The 21,393-nt window shown below is 39.5% G+C and overlaps 2 protein-coding genes across 4 annotated transcripts; both read right to left on the bottom strand.

Moving 5' to 3' along the window:
- Window positions 1–184: 184 nt before the first annotated feature.
- il23r (interleukin 23 receptor) lies at window positions 185–13,196 on the bottom strand. 3 transcript variants are annotated; one of them, XM_026158702.2, is made up of 19 exons: window positions 13,065–13,196; window positions 12,828–12,938; window positions 12,606–12,707; window positions 12,367–12,468; window positions 11,824–11,962; window positions 11,481–11,647; window positions 10,793–10,916; window positions 10,546–10,712; window positions 10,011–10,147; window positions 9,706–9,907; window positions 9,511–9,593; window positions 8,628–8,826; window positions 8,338–8,541; window positions 7,947–8,045; window positions 7,637–7,792; window positions 4,970–5,110; window positions 4,744–4,831; window positions 4,204–4,294; window positions 185–3,247 (listed from the first exon to the last, which is right to left on the bottom strand). In XM_026158702.2, the coding sequence occupies exons 4-19, from the start codon at window positions 12,425–12,427 to the stop codon at window positions 2,597–2,599; spliced, it is 2,709 nt and encodes a 902-aa protein (XP_026014487.2). In that variant the 5' UTR covers window positions 12,428–12,468; window positions 12,606–12,707; window positions 12,828–12,938; window positions 13,065–13,196; the 3' UTR covers window positions 185–2,596. The 3 variants fall into 3 exon arrangements, with proteins under 3 accessions (XP_026014487.2, XP_080153059.1, XP_026014490.2); XM_080296933.1 differs by lacking the exon at window positions 13,065–13,196 and having other exon boundaries at window positions 12,923–13,052; XM_026158705.2 differs by lacking the exons at window positions 12,828–12,938; window positions 13,065–13,196 and having other exon boundaries at window positions 12,044–12,468; window positions 12,606–12,636.
- An 843-nt stretch (window positions 13,197–14,039) lies between these two features.
- Window positions 14,040–21,207, bottom strand: LOC113016259 (cytochrome P450 2J4-like). Its single transcript, XM_026158961.2, has 9 exons — window positions 20,917–21,207; window positions 20,263–20,422; window positions 20,020–20,169; window positions 19,624–19,784; window positions 18,164–18,340; window positions 17,929–18,067; window positions 17,553–17,740; window positions 15,140–15,281; window positions 14,040–14,665 (listed from the first exon to the last, which is right to left on the bottom strand). Exons 1-9 carry the CDS (start codon window positions 21,115–21,117, stop codon window positions 14,490–14,492), a joined length of 1,494 nt encoding a protein of 497 aa, XP_026014746.2. The 5' UTR covers window positions 21,118–21,207; the 3' UTR covers window positions 14,040–14,489.
- Between the last annotated feature and the right edge of the window lie 186 nt (window positions 21,208–21,393).

A 21,393-nucleotide genomic window follows, 5' to 3' on the forward strand; every position in this document is an offset into this window, starting at 1 on the left:
ACTTGTCTGTTTTACTAATACGTGCATCCAAGATTTAGCGAATCATTCAATCACGATTTTTATTTTATTGCAGTTATTACCAAAAGTACTAACTGTAAAGTAAAAAATATATATATAAATGATTTGGGTGGGGCATTTTGTGGTGTTTAGCATATTCAGACGGACAAACAACACGTGACAATGATTGCATAAATGATCAGCAAAACTTTATTGTGCGATAAAAGGTGCAAATATTGATTAGTATCTTATGGGGGGCGTCTCTTCGAGCTGCTGTTTAGATGATGCTTGGGAACCTCCTGAAAAGAAGGACCTGCAAAAGCACAACAAGCTCTCAGAACGAGTTACATTATCAGATTTTCCATGCAGCCCAAAGTCTTTCAGTCCCTCTGTTACATCTCCATGTGGTGCAATGGGGGACTTTCCAATGTGGCATCGCATTCTTCGGAAATACAACACAAGACTCAAGATGAATGGATATGCCTGTAGTGGTTAAATTAGCAAGAATAACGAGATATCTCTAACCTGGAGACTTCCTAAAATGTAGTATGTCAGTAAAGGAGAGACTGTCGTGAAATGTTGATTTTCTTTTAAGGAAGTGAGCCGGCTCTCAGGAAGTGATAAAAATGGCATTGAACTGCAGGTGGTGCATGTATGAGTAGAAATGAAGGTTCACAAAACCCGACAGTGAGCCACCGACTGCAGAGGGAAAGCCCCAGAAGGCTTTAGCCTGGGTGTGTTTTGGAATAATTTCACACTCATTGCTTTTCTACTCACCAAGTGTGGTGCCAGCACTTAGAAACATGCAGGGGTCGCGCCCTAATGTGTGAGTTTGACCTGATGCAAGCATTTGGATTTTTCTGGATAAAGGCACTATCAAAGTTGATAACATTACTTTGTTTTTTGCTTGATTAATTGGATGTGGTTTCATCTTTAGCTTATTAGCAAGCACAGTTTGGTTTCCAGGCTCTTTTTTTGTGATTGTCACATACTGTTGATAGTGGATGACCATGTAATTAATCAGGTCAATGTATGAGCCTATGAGCAAGAAATTACTAAAAGCTTGCTCATAGGAAGTGTTTTTCTTCCTCTTGACTCTTTGTGATGCAATAGAGAACTGATATTGCGAATGAATCTTATTCCTTCACTCTGCATACTTTAAATGCGCATCTCTCATTCTTCCTTGCAGCCACCTTTGTGCAACCCACCTTCTTCCCAATACCGCCTCTCATCACTCGAGCCTCCATCTTCATCTCCACCACCATTGTCTAGACTCCTGGGTTGTCCTACCCGAATCCCTATCACGGCTGGGATTCTTTCCTGCTGTGATGGACTGTCGAGTCTAACTGCTAAATACCTCAAACTGAATTCTGTACATCAATAAATCATGAGGTTAATATAACTACAGGCAGTGTTAGCTAAAAGATCAGGCGACAGACTGCAGTACGCTAAGCTTCACGTATGCTTTTGAGACACTAGTCTCTCAGTCTAGTCTAAAATCTGGACCCAGATTACAGTTTCTTTGGGTATTCTTTAACAAGCTTAATAATAAAAACAAGCTACGCTAGCATCTCTGTGACACTTTACTTACAGTGTTTTGAATGCTAATGCTAAATTCTAATGTCAGCCTGCAAATCCTCCACCATCTCCACCTCATAGATGTTATGGCAGGCACAAGAACATGAAATTCATGATGCTTATCGGAGGATCAACAAAATATTACAGTTCAATCCAGAGAAACCATGAATGTCTCTATAGTGACAGATCTTCCAGTGAGTGGATGAGTTTTTAACTCATTCTTTAAGTAAGTGGGAAACATCTTGTCTACACCTTCAATCTGTTTTACCAAAGTTGACAACAATCTACCAGATAAATGTAAAGATTAAAAGAGATGACAACATCACTAAAAGATGGATGGTGGAAACAGAGGAGATGCTATTTTTTTGTTACCTGGTTTAATTCTCTTGGAAACATAAATCATTTTCTTAACAAATTAGATAGATGTGAATCACTAAATACTAAAAATATTTTTCTATGATGCTATTTACAAGCACAGCGGTACAGTGGCTAGCACCATTGTTTAAATAGCAAGAAGAGTTTAGTTTCAAATCCAGGCTGGGGCCTTTCTGAATGTGCGTTTTCTCTCCAGGTACTCTGGCTTCCTTTCACAGTAGTGATTTTAAATCGACTCCTGGGCTAACACGTCTCCATGCATGAGTCCTGCAACAGACCGATGATCCCATGAGTCCAAATTGCATGGAAGAAAGTTGTTTATGTATGAGTGTGCTCCACTGTTAGCATTTTTGGAGGGGTAGTGTTATATCTATTCATATATTCAGGAGACGTTTTGGCCTCATGTGGTCATAACCATTCTGCCATCAGGTCACTCTGATGTTTGACATTCAGCAAACTTTATCAAGTTTTTTTTTGCTTTAAATTTATTTCATGAATTTGTTTTTGACAACAATTTCAGGCAGATTTTCATTCTGATCGCACAAAGTTACTGAAATCATCATTTCAAGCGATAAGGTGGTTTGATAATGCTTTCTTTGTAGTGCAGGTTTATCTTTTTTTCTTTGTGTTGTCCCCATCGTCCATGCTACAGTTGATCACTGCTGACGGCAGCAATCTGAGGGAAGTAACCGCCAAACAGTATTATCGCACCAGTACATTGAGACAAGCTGGGGTCTGCTGTGTCAGGAGTCATAATCTCATCCTGTGGCAAGTCCAGAGACGGAGAGTCTGTTTCTACTTCATCCACAGTCCCTCTATGTTGTTGTAAGAACTGAAAGCCTCTAGATATTGTGCTTGGTTCAGGAGGTTTAGGCCTCAGACGATCATTCAAAAAGCCGTGAGTACGTTCCCGAGATGAATAAGAGGAATTCACATCCACACTCAACAACAAGCCACTCAGTAATCCTTCAAACACACTTGAACAACTGCCGTCCTCCCCATTTAATGGAGCGTCCATCTGCTTCTCCTCCACTTCATTCACCTCCTCTTCTTCTGAAGTCATCATGCCAATCTGGGGTTTGTAGCAAACATGCTCGAGCCTTCTGTCAACAAGCATTTTCTCAGTATCTGACATCAGGAAAGGTGTTTTCACTGTGAGTGGTCCTGATCCAATCTGGGACTCTTCAACATGGATGTTGGGGTAGATTTCATCCCTCTCCTCCTGGGAGATGACAGTGATGGGGGACAGTGGAGGGTCATTGTGGGTGCACGAGAATAATGGTTCGACTCCATCGTGCTGTGGACCACAAAACAAACAAATCAAATCCATACTTAGATCTAGAGAGATAAATACAATGCAATTGTTTCAGAGTTATGTGTGTCATCAAGACAAAGTATCTAAATCTCTCAGAACGAAAGCAGGAAGTAGCATTGACTTCCTACGATAGTTCAGGCTAGCAATGTCTAGAAACTAATAGTAGGCTATTTTTAGTGTAGCTCAAAACTGGCAAATTGATTTCTTTGTTTTGCTGGCACTGGTGGAGTTGTTTCATTTGCTAGTTGTTTCTCTTTTGGTCATTATGCTGACAGTAAGATGTAGTCTCCTTGGCTGAAAAATGAAGCCAATACGTGCCAAGGGTCAACAACTGCAGTTCCTGGACTTGGGAGCATCCGCTAAGGCTGGCATCAGAAGTGAGTTAACACTATTAGACTCCAGTGCTACGTTACTTGGAACTAGGAATGGGAACAATGAAAAATGTGGAGATTCTAATTCCATTATCGATATCAGTTATCGATTTGATCACTTGTTGATTCTCATTGGCTCCACAAATGCTAACAGCCTATCAAATGCATTCATGCAAATTGACTGCACGCTGTGTGAAATGTTTGTGTGTGTGGGAGGCATTTCCCCTTTTTGTTGTGATCAGTGTTGGGATGGTTGCCTACTATAGTCCAACACACTATTATAAATCCCTATCCTAATGAAGATATGAACTTTCTATGATCTTTCTCTTAGCATTTAGCTAAGCCAAAAGCACAAAGCAGAGACGAAAAACGGCACAAAGAGACTAAAGTGATCGCCACAGTAATTCTACTTTGGAAATGTTATATTTTAAAGCGTATCACGATGCTTTAAAATGCAGAGTTCACAAACCAAAATGTCATGTTATAGTAGCTATATTCATCTTTTATGTACAGTGTATGGCTGATGAGCATGAATGTCATCTCAGTGGACATGCTTGCTTTGTTTACCTCCAATAGTCTGATGGCATTACTGTGTCCAGGTTTTGGCAAGTTTTCAACTAGCCAGGCAGGTCCCCAGGATATACATTTCTGTTTGATCCTAAGACAGAAAACAGTTAGATTTTCAGTTTTTGATTAAAACGCTACAACAAAACCTCCTTATTGTGCCTCTGAGGTACTAGACAAAATAACTGATGCATGTGTGTATTACTACAGCTGTCTACTACTGCAAATCAAAATCAGTCTCTCCGCAGGTAAAACCACCAGATTGGGAAAGAGTGCTTTGACCACATTTAGTAGGCTACACGTGTTGGTTTAAGTTTCTCTTCGTGTTAAATCTGTGGCTTCTTGTTCATCTGTTCATGTTGCGGTGTGGCATTTTAATAAAGCCGACCACAATGGCATCCATCGCTGTTACTAGTAAAACAAAACTTAAGGTCCTGATGTGGTATCCTTAGAAATACTTTGGCTGTTAGGTTTTGTTTTGTGTCTGTCGGACAACAGTTGTTTCGAGCTTAATTGTTCATTTCGAGCATAAATGATTAATACCTTTCCCTCACGCATCTCCAGCACATCAGGTTGGCTATGATCGCAATGAAGATAGCAACGATGAAAACACACACAACCACCAGGCCAACTACAGGAGACAAGAAAAGAAAGACAACACTTATGAGTTATGAAAATAATATTATTTTGATGTTAGTTGTCCTCAAAATACAAAAGGAGAGTTAAAAGCTTAAATATGTTTTAGTATTTGTGGCAATAGAATATTGACCTGGAGGAGCTGCAGGCTGAGAGTAGATCCGGCGCCCTCGCGGTCCTTCTCCTGCTGAGTTGGATGCAGTCATTTGCAGAACCACATTTCCTTCAGGACAGTTCAACCACTCCTGCCTTGGACCAGGTGCAGACACAGTCTCTGTGTAGAGAAGCAAATGAGAGATATTTCTTTTTTTAAGCAAGCACAATATTTTTAAGGTAGCCTTAAGAAGAAGACCGGCATAATGCTGCTATTTGAACATCAACATGTCTTCTTTTGCATGAGATGGACGATCCCTCTGTTTCTTCACTACTTCCCTGGCCTCGTCCTCTTGTAAAGATAACATATCAGTTGGGGGTTTTAGTCAGCGTCCTCCAGCCTACTGTCAACAAGCATGATCATAGGATGTGTGGCCTATGTGCTGCTTGAAACCTGCTTGGCTCTGCTGAACTACTGAGGTTAAAAATGGTTCTGATGCACCAACGCTTTCTGGGAAGTGGGTGTCTGTGGATTGCTGAGTGTACACTTGTAACAATGGATACTGGTGAAAATAATTTCCTGGTTTTTGGGAAAAAATACACTTCTTATGAGTAAACGTTTATTTTCAGGTTCAATTACTGATGGGGAATTTGCCACCCTAGTACTTTCAGTTCTGTTGAAACACCAGTTTTGATTAGTGGTCTAGCCAGACCTTGTGTATTACACTGATGACGTCCCCATAAGTGTTGATTGCACATAAAAATAAATAGCAATAACTACATCATTTGTCCATAGTTGACTGGTAGGCCTGTGGCTAGCTTAATTTGCCCAGCTTGAGCTTTTGTTTTAGTTTTTTTACAAACAACAACACTATCAGTCATGATTTGGCCATCCAATAACCCCAACCTTAACGTTACTGAAGCAGTGCGGGATCATCTTGATAGAGAGCGGAACAAAAGGCAGAAAACACTCAAAGAAGAGCTTTGAATGCCCTTCAAAACGCTTCGAGAACTGCACCTGAAAACTACTTGCCATAAAGCTCTCTAACAGAGTTCAGGCTGTGCTGAAGAATAAAGAATTAATAAGCCACAGCACCCATTTCTCATTTTTCCATGAAAAATAGAGAGAAATGAGGGTTGGCTCAAGACTTTTGCACATTATTGCAAAACAGAAAATGAAGGAAAAACAAGATAAATCTGTAACAAAGAGACTCTTTCACTTGTCAAGGACTTCATTGGCCAAACGTCAGTCTGATCCTTTTTCCTCTGTTAAAGCCACAATCCCATCAAACTTTTTCTAACCAGTATTTTTCCACTCATGTATTGGTGTGTTTGTGCAGATCATTTGCAGTTAAACGTTTCTACCAAACAGAGATAGTGAACATTGAGTCAGATCATGACTGTCTCTGAGTGCAAAGATCTCACCAGTTTCCACATGACTTTCTCTTGTAAGCTGCAACTTTCAGTGCAGTGTAAGAGGATTAACTGCCAATAAAAGATTTTAGCATGATCTGGCTGCAGGTTATATTTTGGCACAGTATATGAGTAATGGAGCAAAATGGCATGAGACAAAAGTAGATCACTGAAGTAATTATCTGAAATACCTCAAAGAACACTGATAGTTAGTATCTGCACGTAGCACATTTGAGAGAGCAGAATGTGCGCTCTCAGGTGCTTTAAAGCTGACATTCCAAAAATAGTGCACAAAGCAGGCTGGTTTGTAACTGTGTTTACGGATGCATTTGTGCACATAGCCACATGGCTTCCTGTTTGTGGTCAAAGCCAGTTCTAGAAAACTCTGAAGACTCTGTGAAAATGACGACAAACAACTGTTTTTTCTTAGGTGAGATCTCGGCATACACAATCAATCACCAAGGTGATCTAAGATAGATACAAAATGCGTAGGACTTCAGAGAAAACTACCAAAAAGGTCTCTTGTCATGTTAGACAGTGATGCTGTCCCCTCCTTTTAGCTTTTTTTGAAAAAGTATTTTTAACATAATAGCTATATAATCCACATGCAGCAGTTTAACATTTCAAATTCATGACATTACTGGAAGCGAGAGGTGAAAAACCCTGCTGATGCACTGCATCTTTGTGGGAGGGGAGTATCGATGGAATCCTGGTTGCACACTTTCCATTTTGTAACACAAGTCTTCTGCTCAGACACAATTTGTGCTTACATAAATTTACTATTGCATACATAAATTTCCCACATGTGTGCGCCCACAGGAGGACTTTGTCTGACCTAGGTGGAATACAGACACAAAACGTATGCCTACATGTGCTCCATAAAAGGCAGGGCTCGTGATGTAGAAGAACAGGAAACACAGCGCAAAGTTGTGGTTCCTCTAAACCTTCAGTGCAAATCAACATGTGTTTATACTGATCTGAAAAAGCAGCTGAAAAACATGTGTTAAAAAAAAGAAAAAAATAGACTTTTTCTTTAAAGCAACAGCCTGCTCATATAACTAAACCTTTTCTGTCACACCAAAGCATGCCAGGTACTTATTTTGGACCTGCCTTAAAAGGATAAATAAGGTGACCCGATAATGTTTATAGACAACCTACCAATTTTCACTTACCGCTACAATAAATGTCTGTTTCGGTTTCTCAATTTATCAGTTAATATGATGTTTTTTCGTCGAACAGCTGATTGTGAAAAAATGCCCATCCCATCAATTGGCATATACAGTTTGATACTCACTATTTAATTCTTTGTCTTTGGATTCCGGTGTTTTGCAATAGATGTTGTACTTTGTGATGAAACCCCTCTGCTGGTATACGGGCAGCTCCTCCCACTGGATCTGGATGCGTCGGGCCTCGTGGGCCAGCACAGAGAGGTTTGGACCAGAAAGTGGCTCTGAAACACACAGTGATGCAAAGACTATGTGTTGGGTACGGTAAGTGTTTCCTGAAGCCCAGGTATAGATTCACAAAATCTAGCACATGCTTAAAAAAATCTTCAAAAATGTAGAAATAAACTTCTCTTAAAAAAGAATCTGAAGAAGTGTTACTCTGTTCTTTGGAGTAGAGCAGTATGGATGATGGAGCACTGACACCTCTGGTGGTCACAGCATACAGAGAGATGTTATACCTCACACCTGGAGCCAAACCTGAAGCAAAGCCAGAAAAAAACTACATTATATTAAAATATATTATTTATTTTGCAAATATGAAGATTAGTTCACAATTACAGAGCTAAGGTATATAAAGACCATATCTGCATTCTGTGCTTGTGCTGGTGTAATACAACAAATGGCCACAAGAGGCCACTGTTTTCTCTCATTTAAAGCCCTGGTGTCTTTATATCATTTCATAAATTTAAATTTGCATTTATGTGATGCAATATTTTTGCTGTTCGTATGTGGACAGCCAGATTCCCTAGTGGCTCAGTGGTGAGTCTACCTGTGATTGATGTGCTGTTTAGATCTTTGGCCAACTTTTGCCACCACAGCCCTTCTCCAGATACAATTGTCCTTTCTATCACGTAATACCGCAGTTCTTCCTCCTGTGTCGATGGGTAGTTTCCTGTTGTCCACGACCAGGAAACAAACACAGCACTGCCATCAGCAGCAGGGCTAAATTTGATCAGAAGAGATCCAGGGACACCTGAACAGTGAAGACATTTAGTTTTCATTTTCTCCATAACTTAACCGTACTTTTGTTTTAATCTTCTGTGTGCAGTATTGCTATACCTGATTGTCTGAGAATTACATCAGCTGGTGGCGACTTTCCATATGTGGTGACCGCACTGATGCTCAGGCTGCTAACCTCTGCTGGTAGCTGAACTGAACACTGGATGCACTCGGCAGCACAGGTTTTAAGCTTCTGACCATTATCCAGAAAGATGTCATACTCAATCACCTTGCCACTGAAATCCTCTCGTGGTAGAGGCTGGGAAAGAAATCCAGTCATCACTTAATATTTACATTTGTCATTTGCAGATTAAGTTCTTTAGGGTTGCGTGTTATGTAAAATAATTTAGCTGGTGTCTGTAAAACCTCTGATCAGAGGATGGCATTTCCTGTTTGCAATTGTCCCTTGTTTAGCGTTAGCCAAGAGGCTGTTATATTTCTTTGCACTTTGCTGTGATGGATAAAAAATTAGAACTGAAATGAAATTGAAATTCTACCTGCACTCCTATATTACTCATTTTTAGTAATATAGTAATATAGTTTGCCAGTCTGAAATACAGTTACTTGCTTATTATCCAAAAGTTAGATTAGAGGTCTGACACCACTTTCATTTTACTGTATAAATTGAAATTACTGCTGCCAGAAGACAGGCTTTGTGTTAGATTATTCTGTGGTCAGGTATTGTGCAGGAAGTCGCTGTCAAGAGAAAGTTTTTTCTTTCATGTAAAATGCACAACAAAAAGGTCTCCGCAGCAAATCAAGTGGTTGCAATTTACAAAATGATAAATGATTCCTTTTAACCAATCAGCAGTGAAGGCTTTCTGTGTTATAACCAAACTGATGCATTATAAAAAACATTTCTTGTATTTGATGGATGTTTGGGATTCATAATTGTCAGCATAACAACAAAAGCCAGGGCTCATGAGTGGCCATAACTTATTACCTTCCACAAAACAGTCACGTTCCTCTGGCCGCCTGTCCCCTGCCTCTCCACCTTCCTCCAAACTTGCAACTGCTGGGATGGACCTGAGGGGAGGGTAGACAATAAGTTGTGGGCTATGAATTAGAAACAACAAATTCTTATATCATCACATTTACATTGCATCTGTCTTATGATAAGCAAGAACAGTGAGCTTGCCTTTTCCAGGGCTTTTCTTCCTCACAGACGGGCTCCATTTGCTGCAAAGCAATGCTTTTCTGGCGCTAATACTACTTGCGTTGGTATGTGTCGGCACAGGCGCTGTGTTGCATATTTTCATCTGGAACTCATACTCAGTCAGATGTGTTAGATTATCTACCCGTATCAGATTCTTACCGAGTTCCACGCCCGCTCTCATTTCCTAAAAACATTGAGAGATTAGATCAACTTCATGGTGCCAGATAAAGGCTTTTGCTGTAAAAACCCCCCACAGTGTCGTTGGAGGAGTGTTAATAAAACTTTACCCAGGAAGTGTTGTTTGTGCGCAGCATGACATGAGGTCTGAGATAAACTGAGGATTCATTGCTTTTCCATTGCAATGTGGCTGCTACGGAATTGCTCGGAAACTGTATCTGCATAATAATAGGTGCATCGGGAATCACTGCAAGACAAAGGAAACCAAATATAGTGCTCACAAATGATAGAGACAGAAACAGCTACATATTCTGTAATGGCACAGAAATTCTGGGCAATTAAAGTTTACTGAAATAGTGACAGAGCTCATCCGAGGGCGTAGGTAAATTTCTCTTCAAAGAAATATTACACAAACAGAAAAACAGTTTGCTGATAAGAAGGTCAAATTAGTCAAACTGTGACCATAAAAAAAAAACTTTCTAAAAATGATACATCAGGTGATGACACATTTCTCGAGAAACCATATGACTCTAATAAAAAAAAGAAAGAAAGACTGAAATTAACAAGTGAAAAAAAAAAACATTCAATAGTATTCAAGTATTCAAATTCAAGATCTGTGTAAGTATTGCAGAAGCACAGGTTTACCTATGTCCTTCACACGTTGGACAACTGGATCGGATTGTGATGTTCCAAAGTGGTTGGAAGCAGTGATAATGATCAGGTATGTAGTGTTTTCATCAAACATGCTTCGTGGTATGGTGATTTTGTCAGCATCCTGGATTTGAAATAGACGTATCTGACTCCCATTTTCCCTAAAAATAAAACATTAAAAAAATCAAACCATGAGATTTGGATAAACAAGAAAATACAAAACAAAAACATAACACCATACCTGTTTACAGAAATGTTGTAGAGAGTAGGGAGGTACGTTTCCTGCCCCCTCGTCCACGAGCAGTTTATTAAGGATGAGCTCTTTGCTGTTTCACATGTTATAGTGTCAGGTTTATCTGGAGGCACTAAAAGCACATGATTGAAACAAAAAAAAAACAGACCTTAGTTTTTACATTTGCTGGAAAATGAAAACTAGTCATTTGCTTTCTGTGTCACTTCTATAAACAAATTTCAAAGTGTAAAATATTAGCAAATGCATATTTTCAATAATTTTATACTTTCTCCTAAAAATATATATTTTAGTAATTAAAGTTTGAGCACATCTGCTCCCATTACTACAAGGTACCCATGGGTTTACCTTTCACTTTGCTTTTTTTATTTTTTATTTTGTACTGTTTGGTTAGCTTCTACAAGAAAAATTAATAAATAAAAAAGAAACTATGTTCCAATAACCCAGCCTCCAAGTTCTGCTCAACATCAGCCGTAACAGACAGCAGTGAAAAACAAAAAAACAACAATTGTGATTTATTTAGCCTGCTGCAAACCAAGTTTACCTACAACCCCACTGCATTTTCTTACTATTATGCCACTTTTATAGGCAGTGTTGTAAATTTGTGTCTTACTCTCTCTTTCTATTTTTTGCACTTGCACACAAATTTTCTTTTGCAGCTGCTGTAAACTGTACATACGGCCAGCTCGTAGATCCACTCCATTCACAACGCTATGCATATAATTACTGCAGATCGCTGCAGACAGTGGGATCCATATGCTGGGCAGATAGAATTTCACTGTAGTGCAGTTGATTCTCTCCCATTTATCCACAGGCTTGCCATTTAGCACCATGTATATCTTGGCTCTGCATGTAAAAAAGAAAACTTTTAATTATCATTTCCTAACTGGTGGAGAGGGACAAGAAGTCTAAAAACTAATTTTCTGTTATCAAATATGAGCCAATAAAGCTGATAGCTACAAACACAGCAGGGAGATTTTCATGCATGGCAGAATACTGTGTAGCATTGTTCTGATTCTCACCTCCAATCACATTTATGGGTGTGGCAGTACACCGTCAGATTTGAGCCCATGAGAAAGAGTGGAGCTGGCTCTACAACCAGGTACCCAGTATACCGGGTAGTCATCGCTCGTTGGCAGCCAACAGGCAGAAGAGGGAAGTCTGTCCGGAAAAGACAAATGCATGAAGTTTTCCCCACAGCATTAGTCGAGAAAGTGAATTTTAGACCATTCCAATAAATACCTTATGTATAGCAAAACCCATTTACTATAAAAACCAAGTGGATCATTACATTCATTGGCTGTAATGTGTGAGTGGGAGATCCCAAAAAATCCTCTTTGTGCAAGAAGGAATGCCAAGAACAGACAAAGTAAAAGTGTTTTCCATGACTATGTATCTGCTAATTTAATTACTGAAACACTTGGGTTGAAGTTGTGGTAAAAGCCGAAGCAAGGGTTACAATTCAAAACCACAAGAGCTACCAAAGTGTGATAAGGGATCTCAGTAAGCAGAAACAGAGTAATGGCGGTGTGTTTTTTTAAATAGCTGGAACCTGTAACACTCACAATTGATAGAAAAAGTAAGAAGTACAATAATACATCTCGAAATGACTGAGGAGACAGTCATCTCAGCTCATTTTTCTGAATCCCGAAGAACCCCTTCAGCAGCTGTAAGAACAAAGAAATGAGAAGAGAAGAAAAACAGGTTGTTTTTTTAGGAAACAAAATGAAAAATGACAAATTTCTTACTTCTTACGAATCACTTAAAAGAAATTTCCTTTCACAAAATTATCTTCAAAGCCTACCTCAGTCATCTGCGTGCGGGAGCACTGGAGTGAGCTGCCTAACATGAGGCGGAGGAAGAGCTTTTAACTGAATGTCTCATTCTTTCCAGTGCAAGCTTGAAGCTGATAACATTAACAAGTACAAGCGTCACAACACCGTGGCAGATAAGAGAAAACACGTTCCTGTCAATGTTCTATCCTGCTGACACAACTGAGATGAACTGAGATTAAGTATTTCCTCACGTCAAGCATGTTAACTTTCAATTCTTTCGCTGCCAGCAGCCTGTTGGGACACGTTGGTTTTGGTCCGGTGGCTAACGAGCCTTATCGCTACTCACCTGCGGCACGCAGAACCTGAAAGACAGGACAGGAATAGGGAGAGAAAAAAAAACTGCATTATCCCACAAGGAGAGTCTCCTAGCGATCAACGACTGTAACGTGTTTCTCTGTATGTTTTTGTCTCTCAAAGACTGCACATACCATCACTTTCGACATATAGGCGAAAGATTGAGATAACGCTCACCAGAACTCCATCCTGTCTGGGTTTTCTTATCAAGATACCATCCAAAAAGGCTTTTGCTGTGAATCGATCGTCAGACGACTTGCTGTGTGAGGAGCACCTGACTAAAGTGATCTCTTTCATGGGAGTGAAATGTCTTAAAGAGGCCAGTGACCTAGTTTTGTGGTATTCTGGCAAATGCAGAAACTTTGATCATTTTTTTGAGTAGTTTGTTGCCCTACTTCTGTTGCCTGTTTTTCATCACCACAACGATTCTGTTGACTTGAAACATCAGTGTTCTCAGCATCTGCTCTCATTAAACATGCTGCTGCTGGCACATAATCCAGTGGTCAACCGAGCAAGCGACACGGTGACATCAATCATTTTACTTTGAAAAGCACGCTGACAACTTGGTTATTTGACACAATAAGTCAAAATGTGCTGAAGGACAGACTTACATAATAAAGGTTATAAAGATTTTTTTTTTTAAATGACATAACAGAAAACTGCTCAGTGACATGGAAATTAAACACATCCTGGATCTTAAATGTGTTTTAGAAAAATTTTAAAAGAAACTTACAGAGAACTCTTTAGAGAAATCGATTTGCACTCGAACATCTTTTCTCACTGAGCCCGTTTGCTAGCGTTTGTAGTCCCGCAAAGTACTTCAGCCTCAACTGTTTAAAAGTCTCTAGCTATCTTGGCTTTTGTGATTTTCTTTCACAAGATATTTTCCATCTGTAACTTCAAACGGTTTACAGGGAAAACCCAGAAGTTTGACGGGGTGCATGTTCGTGAGATAAAGGTGGCTTGAGGTTTAAGGCAGTTTTCAGAATTAATACTCCTTCATGTTCATGGTTCAAATTCAGAAACTCTCTGAAAGTGTTACTTTTCACAAGTGACATGACAAAATTTGGTATTCTTAACACAAATACTATAAATAAAAAATACACAAATTTTTAAATGATTCAACCTTTTATTGACATTTCATTTTCTTTCACATAAACTTTATGCTCCACAGAACTTTTTTTTTTAATAATCAATCTTTAAACTACAGTGATTTTAAGAGAGCGACAGTAAAGAGCAGCACGTTGTGTTTTTTTTTCAACTTCCAAACCTCAGAATAAAACCACAGTGTGAAATTTAACAAATAGCGGTCTGAATGAGAAACATACAGTTTATTCAAGGACGTCGCGTTTTAACTACAAAGACAATGTGCAGAGGAAGCGACTGCAGGAAATTGCATACCAGTGATTTCTTTTAAGGAGTTTGTTTTATTTACTTTTGCACACTTGAATATTTTAGATTGCAGAAAGCCCTCCTTCCTGAATAAACTATACCCTCAAATTTGAGATAGATAAAGATACATGCAAAGAAACATGGCATTTTATGTGCCATTTATTGCTTTATCGTGGTACAGCACAGAGGCGATAAGGTTTGGGGGCCCGAGCTACTCCCAACTTGAACTCCAGACTGGGCTGCTCTCCAGCAGGTGCAGTGAATGAAAATCTCTGGAGGAGGGAGGTAAAGAACAGGAATAACTCCATCCTGGCCAGCTGTTCCCCAAGACACACACGCTTACCTACGAATACACCAGAAGTTGAGTGATTTCATTCACAAGGACATTCACCTTAATTCACAGATATTTTTGTAGTTCTTCACACATGAAGTCTGTAAAATGTTGGGAAAAGCATTTCAGGACACTGGCTAAACTTTCCATATCTCATGTGTAGCACACAACGGGACACATTACTGGAAATACTCTTCTTTATTTAAAAGAAGGGTGCCAGCACAAAAAAAAAAATGCACACTTTTTGTACTAGGAACCCGGCAGGTTAAAGTTTAATGCTATGAAATTTGCATATGCATATGCACTTCAATCAGGGAAGGTCTTCAACAGATCAGAGTCTTTGTGGGAAAACTGGTGTTTTGCTTCCTATCTGAACCCTTTCTGGTGTTCCACGAAGCTATAACATTTTATAGTGCCCCTGTAAACACATACCCATAAAAAACATGCAACTGTGTTACAAGATATGTGGAGTAACTACTGACTAACCTGCAGCGAAAGGCATAAAGGCTTCTCTCTTCCTGAATTTACCATCCTGGTCCAGAAAATGTTGAGGGTTGAAGGTGTGTGGAGTTTCCCACATCGATTCATCACACAGGACCGAGTGCAGTAAAGTTATGATTATGGTACCCTGAAAAAATACAATTGAAGTAAATGATTTTACTAGTTTGTTTCCAATGCAAGTTTTGAAACAAAGTTTTGGACAGAATCAAGAATTCTCAAGAATTTAGAAACTTAAAAATGTCAAAAATAATAAAATGTGCAATTGTTAATTGTGTTAATTTGCTAGTTGGTGGAAAATCAGCTCATGGAAGAAGCTAATTCCTATAACTAAAGAGCAGGGCTATTAAATGGATTATTGTGTTACATTACACAATTATCCATCCATCCATAATCTCTACAGTCTGTCCTGGGTCTACCCCGAGGCCTTCTCCTGACAGGGCATGCCTTAGACACATCACTCAGTACTACAGATCCTACAGATGCCCGAACCACCTAAACTGGCTTCTTTTGACAGGTAGGAGTAGCAATCTACTCTGAGCCCTCCTCGAATGTTGGAACTTGCCGTCCTGTGCTACAGTAGAGTGACATCTCATCTTTAATCCATAAAGTTTAATATGATGTTGGCCCAACCTTTGCAGCTATAACAGCTTGGACACTTCTCAGAAGACTTTCCAGAAGGTTTAAAGGTGTGTTCATGGGAATTATTGACCATTCTTCTACAAGCACATTTGTGAGGTCAGACACTGATGTTGGATGAGAAGGCCTGGCCTGCCATCTCTGCTCTAATTCATCCCAAAGGCTTTCTATCTATAGGTCAGACTGTGTGCAGGCCAATCAAGTTCTTCCACATCAAACTTGCTCATCTGTGTCTTTATGGGCTTTGCTTTGTGCACTGGTGCACAGTCATGTTGGAACAGGAAGGATCCAACCTCAAACTGTTCTCACAATGTTGGAAGCATGAAATTGTCTAAAATTTCTTTGTATGCTAAAGCATTAAGAGTTCCTTTGAATGGAACTAAGGGGGAGAGCTCAACTCCTGAAAAACAGCTCCACACCATAATCCCCCCTCCACCAAACTTTACACTTGGCACAATGCTGGCACCTGACAAACCCAGAGAACACGTATCCATTGCTTTGGAGTCCAGTGGCAGCGTGCTTTTCGCAGCGTGCATCTGTTGGGTTTCCTTTGCTCTTGGTGATGTCAAGATTGCAGCTGCAGCTCTATTCCATCAAGTTCTCTGTGCACTGCTCTTGGTCTAATCTGAAAACCACGTGAAGTTTGGAGGTCTGTAGTGATTGATTGTTTGACTCTGCAGAAATTTGATGACCTCTGTGCTCTGTGCGCCTCAGCATCTGCTGGCCCCCACTATGTGATCATGGCTGTGTTGCCGTCGTTCCCAATTGGTTCCACTTTGTTATAACACCACTAACAGTTGACTGTGGAATATTTAGCAATGAGGAAATTTCATGACTGGACCTGTTACACAGGTGACATCCTATCACGGTACCACGCTGGAATTCACTGAGGTCCTGAGAGCTCCCAGTCTTTCACAAATGTTTGTAGTAGCAGTCTGCATGCTAAGGTGCTTGATTTTATACACCTGTGGCCATTAAAGTGCCAGGAAGACCTTGATTTAGTGATTTGGATGAGTAAGTAATTACTTTTGACAATATAATGTATTTATGTCTGTGAAGGTTGTCAGTCATCCAGGTTATGGTAATCTAGTGCACTTGGAAGGAAAAGCGACTGGACTTCTCTAAGTTTCTTGAAGGATCCTGCAACACGGGGCAGAAAATGTTCCCTCCAAGCCACAAGAGAGAGAGAAGGAGCACACAGATGTAACGAACGCTCTTAAAGCATGTGGTTATCGAATCAGCAAAGATACTGTAAAAAAGGTCAGACATCAACTAGGGAGAAACAGAAGGAAAACAGAATAGCATTGTCAGCACTGTCATCTCCTATCATCCCTTTATCAGAGAAACTCAGGAGAGACTTCTCCAAACACCTCATCCTAGTGTACTTCAGACCTTTGGCTCATGTGATTAGGCAGATGATCAATAGTGGGCCAGTGACCCTCTTAAGGGACATTCCTAATATGGCTTAAATCCGGGACTCTCCACCAGAAGCTTCTCAGATGAGAGGTGAAAAATCTTCAAGAAACTTAAAGAAGTTCCTGAGATAATGTATTTATATATTTATACGCCTCTAGAGTTGGCGTATAAAGGAGGATTTTTAGTACTTTAAGTGAAATACCCAAATTCCCAGCATGTTTTTGGTTTTGATTATTATTATTACATTTAATCTGTCTAAAAACATTCTTAATTATCTGATAAAAGGATAGGTCATTTCAAAAAATGACAAAAACCTCACTTGGGAAATAACATATGAACTGTATACCTTTGGGATTGCATAGTTATCCAGTGTGGTGTCTTTGCTTGTCATGTGAGCCAAATTGAGGGGGATGATGTTGGCCATTCTCTGAATCTCATGAACGACAGCATCAGTATAGGGCATTTTTTCTCTGTCACTCATAGAGGGCTGTCTGGATGAACCAACCACAGCATCTATCTCAGCCTGGACTCTCTCTGCACAGTGAAAACAGGAAACAATGTGAGTCTGTGTGCAGCATAGATGACTTACAGGGAAAGTTTACACATCTTACACGCATCCTCTCACAATACATATGATCTCTTAGGGACCCCCTGAGAATATAAAGAGATGGCAAATTGATTAGAAAATATGTAGTAAAGGTGGATGTGATTCATAAACACACCTTGTATGTCAGGGTAGTAGATCATGTAAAGCAGTCCCCAGTGTAAAGTAGTGGTTGTAGTTTCAGTTCCAGCACCAAAAAGATCCAGAGCGCAAAAACACAGATTTTGTAAATCAAAACCAGATTCTTTGTTCTCCTTCTATAAGTGTGAGAGAGGATCAAAAATGTGTTACATGCCAACAAATCACACATTTTATTAGAAATGTAGACAACAGACAAGGAGCACTTTACTCACCTCTCCCATTTCTATGAGAAAAGCATCAATGTAATCTCTTGGTGATGAAGGGTCAATATTTTCTTTGTGTTCATTGACCTTTACCTTTACAAACTCAATTAACTGTTGTACCAGAAATAATATTTCCTTGTGAGATCCAGGAATCCACTTCATCAGCCAGGGCATTGTGTTGTACATCTACAGAGTTCGAAGACAGTTTCAGGTACACCTGTTGACTACTGGCTTTTACACCAGATAACTCAAGAACTACAGATATTTGGAAACCCCTTCAAATGTCATGAAATATTAGATCCCAAAACACAAGGAGATGTAAACAAGAACTGAGGTTGTTTTTCTTTTCTCTTAAGAAGTGAAGATATAAATTTCTTGACCTCCTTTCAGATTCCCCACACTAGTCCTTTAATGTATATTTTGTCCTCCCTCCAGTCACCCCCAACCGGTCACGGGAGATTTTCAACCATACATACATTAAACAAAAATCACATTGGGGAGACAGGTCAGAACAGGTAGCGTAAAGAAAAACAATGAAATGTACGAGACAAAAGGGCAATGGAGGAGAAAAAAGAGGACTGTACTCAGACTGAGCTCCTGATAGGGGATCAGTATGAGAACAGAAAACAAAAACTCCTCATCACAGAAGCACATGAATCTTCACATCGTAAGACCATGAAAACACGTGACAAGCAACAGGGGTGGGTGAGTAGGTTTAGAGTAAGGCAATGTAAACAGGTGGTGGCCCCTCCCTGGGCCTGGTTCTTTCTGAGATTTGTTTCTGTAAAGAGGGAGTTTTTCCTTCCCACTGTTACCAAGTGCTTGCTCATAGAGGATCATCTGCCTTTAGGTGTTTTCTCTGTATTATTGTAGGGGTCTTTACCTCACAACATAAAGCACCTGGAGACGACTGTTGATATAGTGTTGTAAATAGAGCTGAATTCAATTGCCTAATCTAACTAAACATAAAGTAGTTAGAACTTCCCCTTAACTAGAAACAACAGTTTCATGTCATACAGAAATTTTTGGATTGGAAATAAAGCTACTGTTGGCTGCTTGTTGACTGATTTAGCTGATTTTTAAGTCGGATGTCCTTATTTATGCAACTTCAATGGGATTTATGTTTCAAACATAAAATAATCTTTTGCTTGTTTGGTGACTGTGTAAACTTTTACACTATGGATCCTACAATTGCAGCAAAAATACGACTGGCTAATTTTAACAATATCAGCAACACGGACAATTTTAGTGCCAGATCAGTACTTTTACCTTTGATTCATAAAATAGATTTCACACAATAATATTTGTGTACATTTACATGACTCATAGTTTGAATACGCACCTTTTAGTTTTAGTAGACTGACATTACTGTATTCGTTTTCAATAAAATTTCTTCGGCAATGTTTCAAATTAAACACATTTTAGTTACAGAATAAAATAATGAATAAAATTATTGGATGTATTCTCACCTGTACTGACAAACTTCCCTGTAAATGCATAATCTTGTTGAATTTCTGGAGAATAGACTGAAACTCCTTGTCAGTGTAGTCGAATCGATTCCCAAACACCAAACAGCAGATGATGTTGGACACAGCGTTGTTTATCAGTGACTGGGTATTAAAGGGCTTTCCTGTAAAATACATAAAAAAGACTGAGGAACCCTTGCATCATGTCAAAATAATAAAGAAAATTGGGACCCAAAACATCACAAACAAAACATCAAATATGATGAGTCACTGGACAACGCATGTTATATGAATCGCATGCAACAGGTGTCATGATACCTAAGTACACAATGTATGTAGCTGTTGGTGCATGCGTTTGTCTTCAAAGTTGAAGGTAGTGTGAGTTAATTTTTTTTGTGCCTTGCTTATCTGCAAAAGCCTCTATGAGGTACTGGCACTCCTGCCGGATGGATAAGTCCAGGGTCTTCTTGCCCAGACCAAAGTTTCTGAGAGTGTGAAGAGCAAATCTCCTCTGTTGCTTCCATGGATAACCATTTGACATCACAAGACCTTTTAGGAACATACAGAAACATTAACTCCAAAATGGTGTAAATTGAGCCTGATCTTGCTCAACTTCAAATATGAAAATACAACCAACTCCACCTCTGTTTTCTGCTAGTTCAAATATGGGTATGACAGGACGATCAATTAAGTCTTCTCCTTTTTGTACCAAGGCCTCTTTCACAGACTTGTAGCCATTCACGACCACAATTCTTCCACCAAATAGTCGCAGGCTGAAAACGTTTCCATACTTCTCTGCAAACTGAACACAGGCATTGACATTGTGGTTGACCACTGAGTGGACATATTTTTTAAGAAGTCACTGTCATGTGATTGCCCATTTCAGTTTTAACCCCCAAGTTTAACTGTTTCTTATCAGCTGCTGAAATCTATTTAAAAGTATAATTTCTAATGCTGGTTGGGTTTTTCAGTTACCCTTTTTTAAAATCTGGAGGACAAATTACTTAATCAACAATATAAAATTAATAGCATGTATCAATATTGTGCCCCCCACCCCGACCCCCAGTAAAGAGAACAAAGGGGAATCTGGAATAGAGTTCAGTTTGGCTATCTTGCATTTAAGTTAATAATTTACTATTTACCTGACATGTTTAGGACTTTTTTTAAAAAACAAAACCTCACATTTACTGATTTACTTAAATCAATACGCAAAAAGTGCAGTGTGATATAGCTGAGTGTTGTTTACGCTTCTGACCCTTTATTTTCGACTACACAGCAATAAAGCTATTTCTATACCTCTGCGAACTGCAAGTGAAGCCTGGCAGGTTGGATACGCCAAAGATCACCAATGAAAGCAAGAGCCCACGGTCCAGGAGGAAAGTTTTTTGGCACTCTGTTCTTCAAAAAATCAGTCAGAAGCAGGAAAACACACACAAATAGTAAAATGCTCCCGCCGTCAATCCACTCCAGGCCGAGCACGCTGTATATTCTCTCCATAGCTTTACTCTGTTATGCAAAAGTAACTCAGTGTTCAGCTACAGGGACAGAATATTATATAACCCAATGCCCGAGAGTACATAACCCAGCCCAAAGTCCAGATAAAGCCTTGATTACACTCCTAGTTGTTAGAAACAAGGTTTTGGTTTGTTTTTCTCCCCTAAGTTGAGTGAAACATTTAGTTCTGTGACTCAAATTAGCAGAACTGTGGTTTGTCATACAGTGACCGGATGTCTATGCCCATATCTTTTTTTTTTTTTTTTTAAATACAAAAAC

This window comes from Astatotilapia calliptera, chromosome 23 (assembly GCF_964374335.1).
Source record: "Astatotilapia calliptera chromosome 23, fAstCal68.1, whole genome shotgun sequence".
Lineage (NCBI taxonomy): Eukaryota > Metazoa > Chordata > Actinopteri > Cichliformes > Cichlidae > Astatotilapia > Astatotilapia calliptera.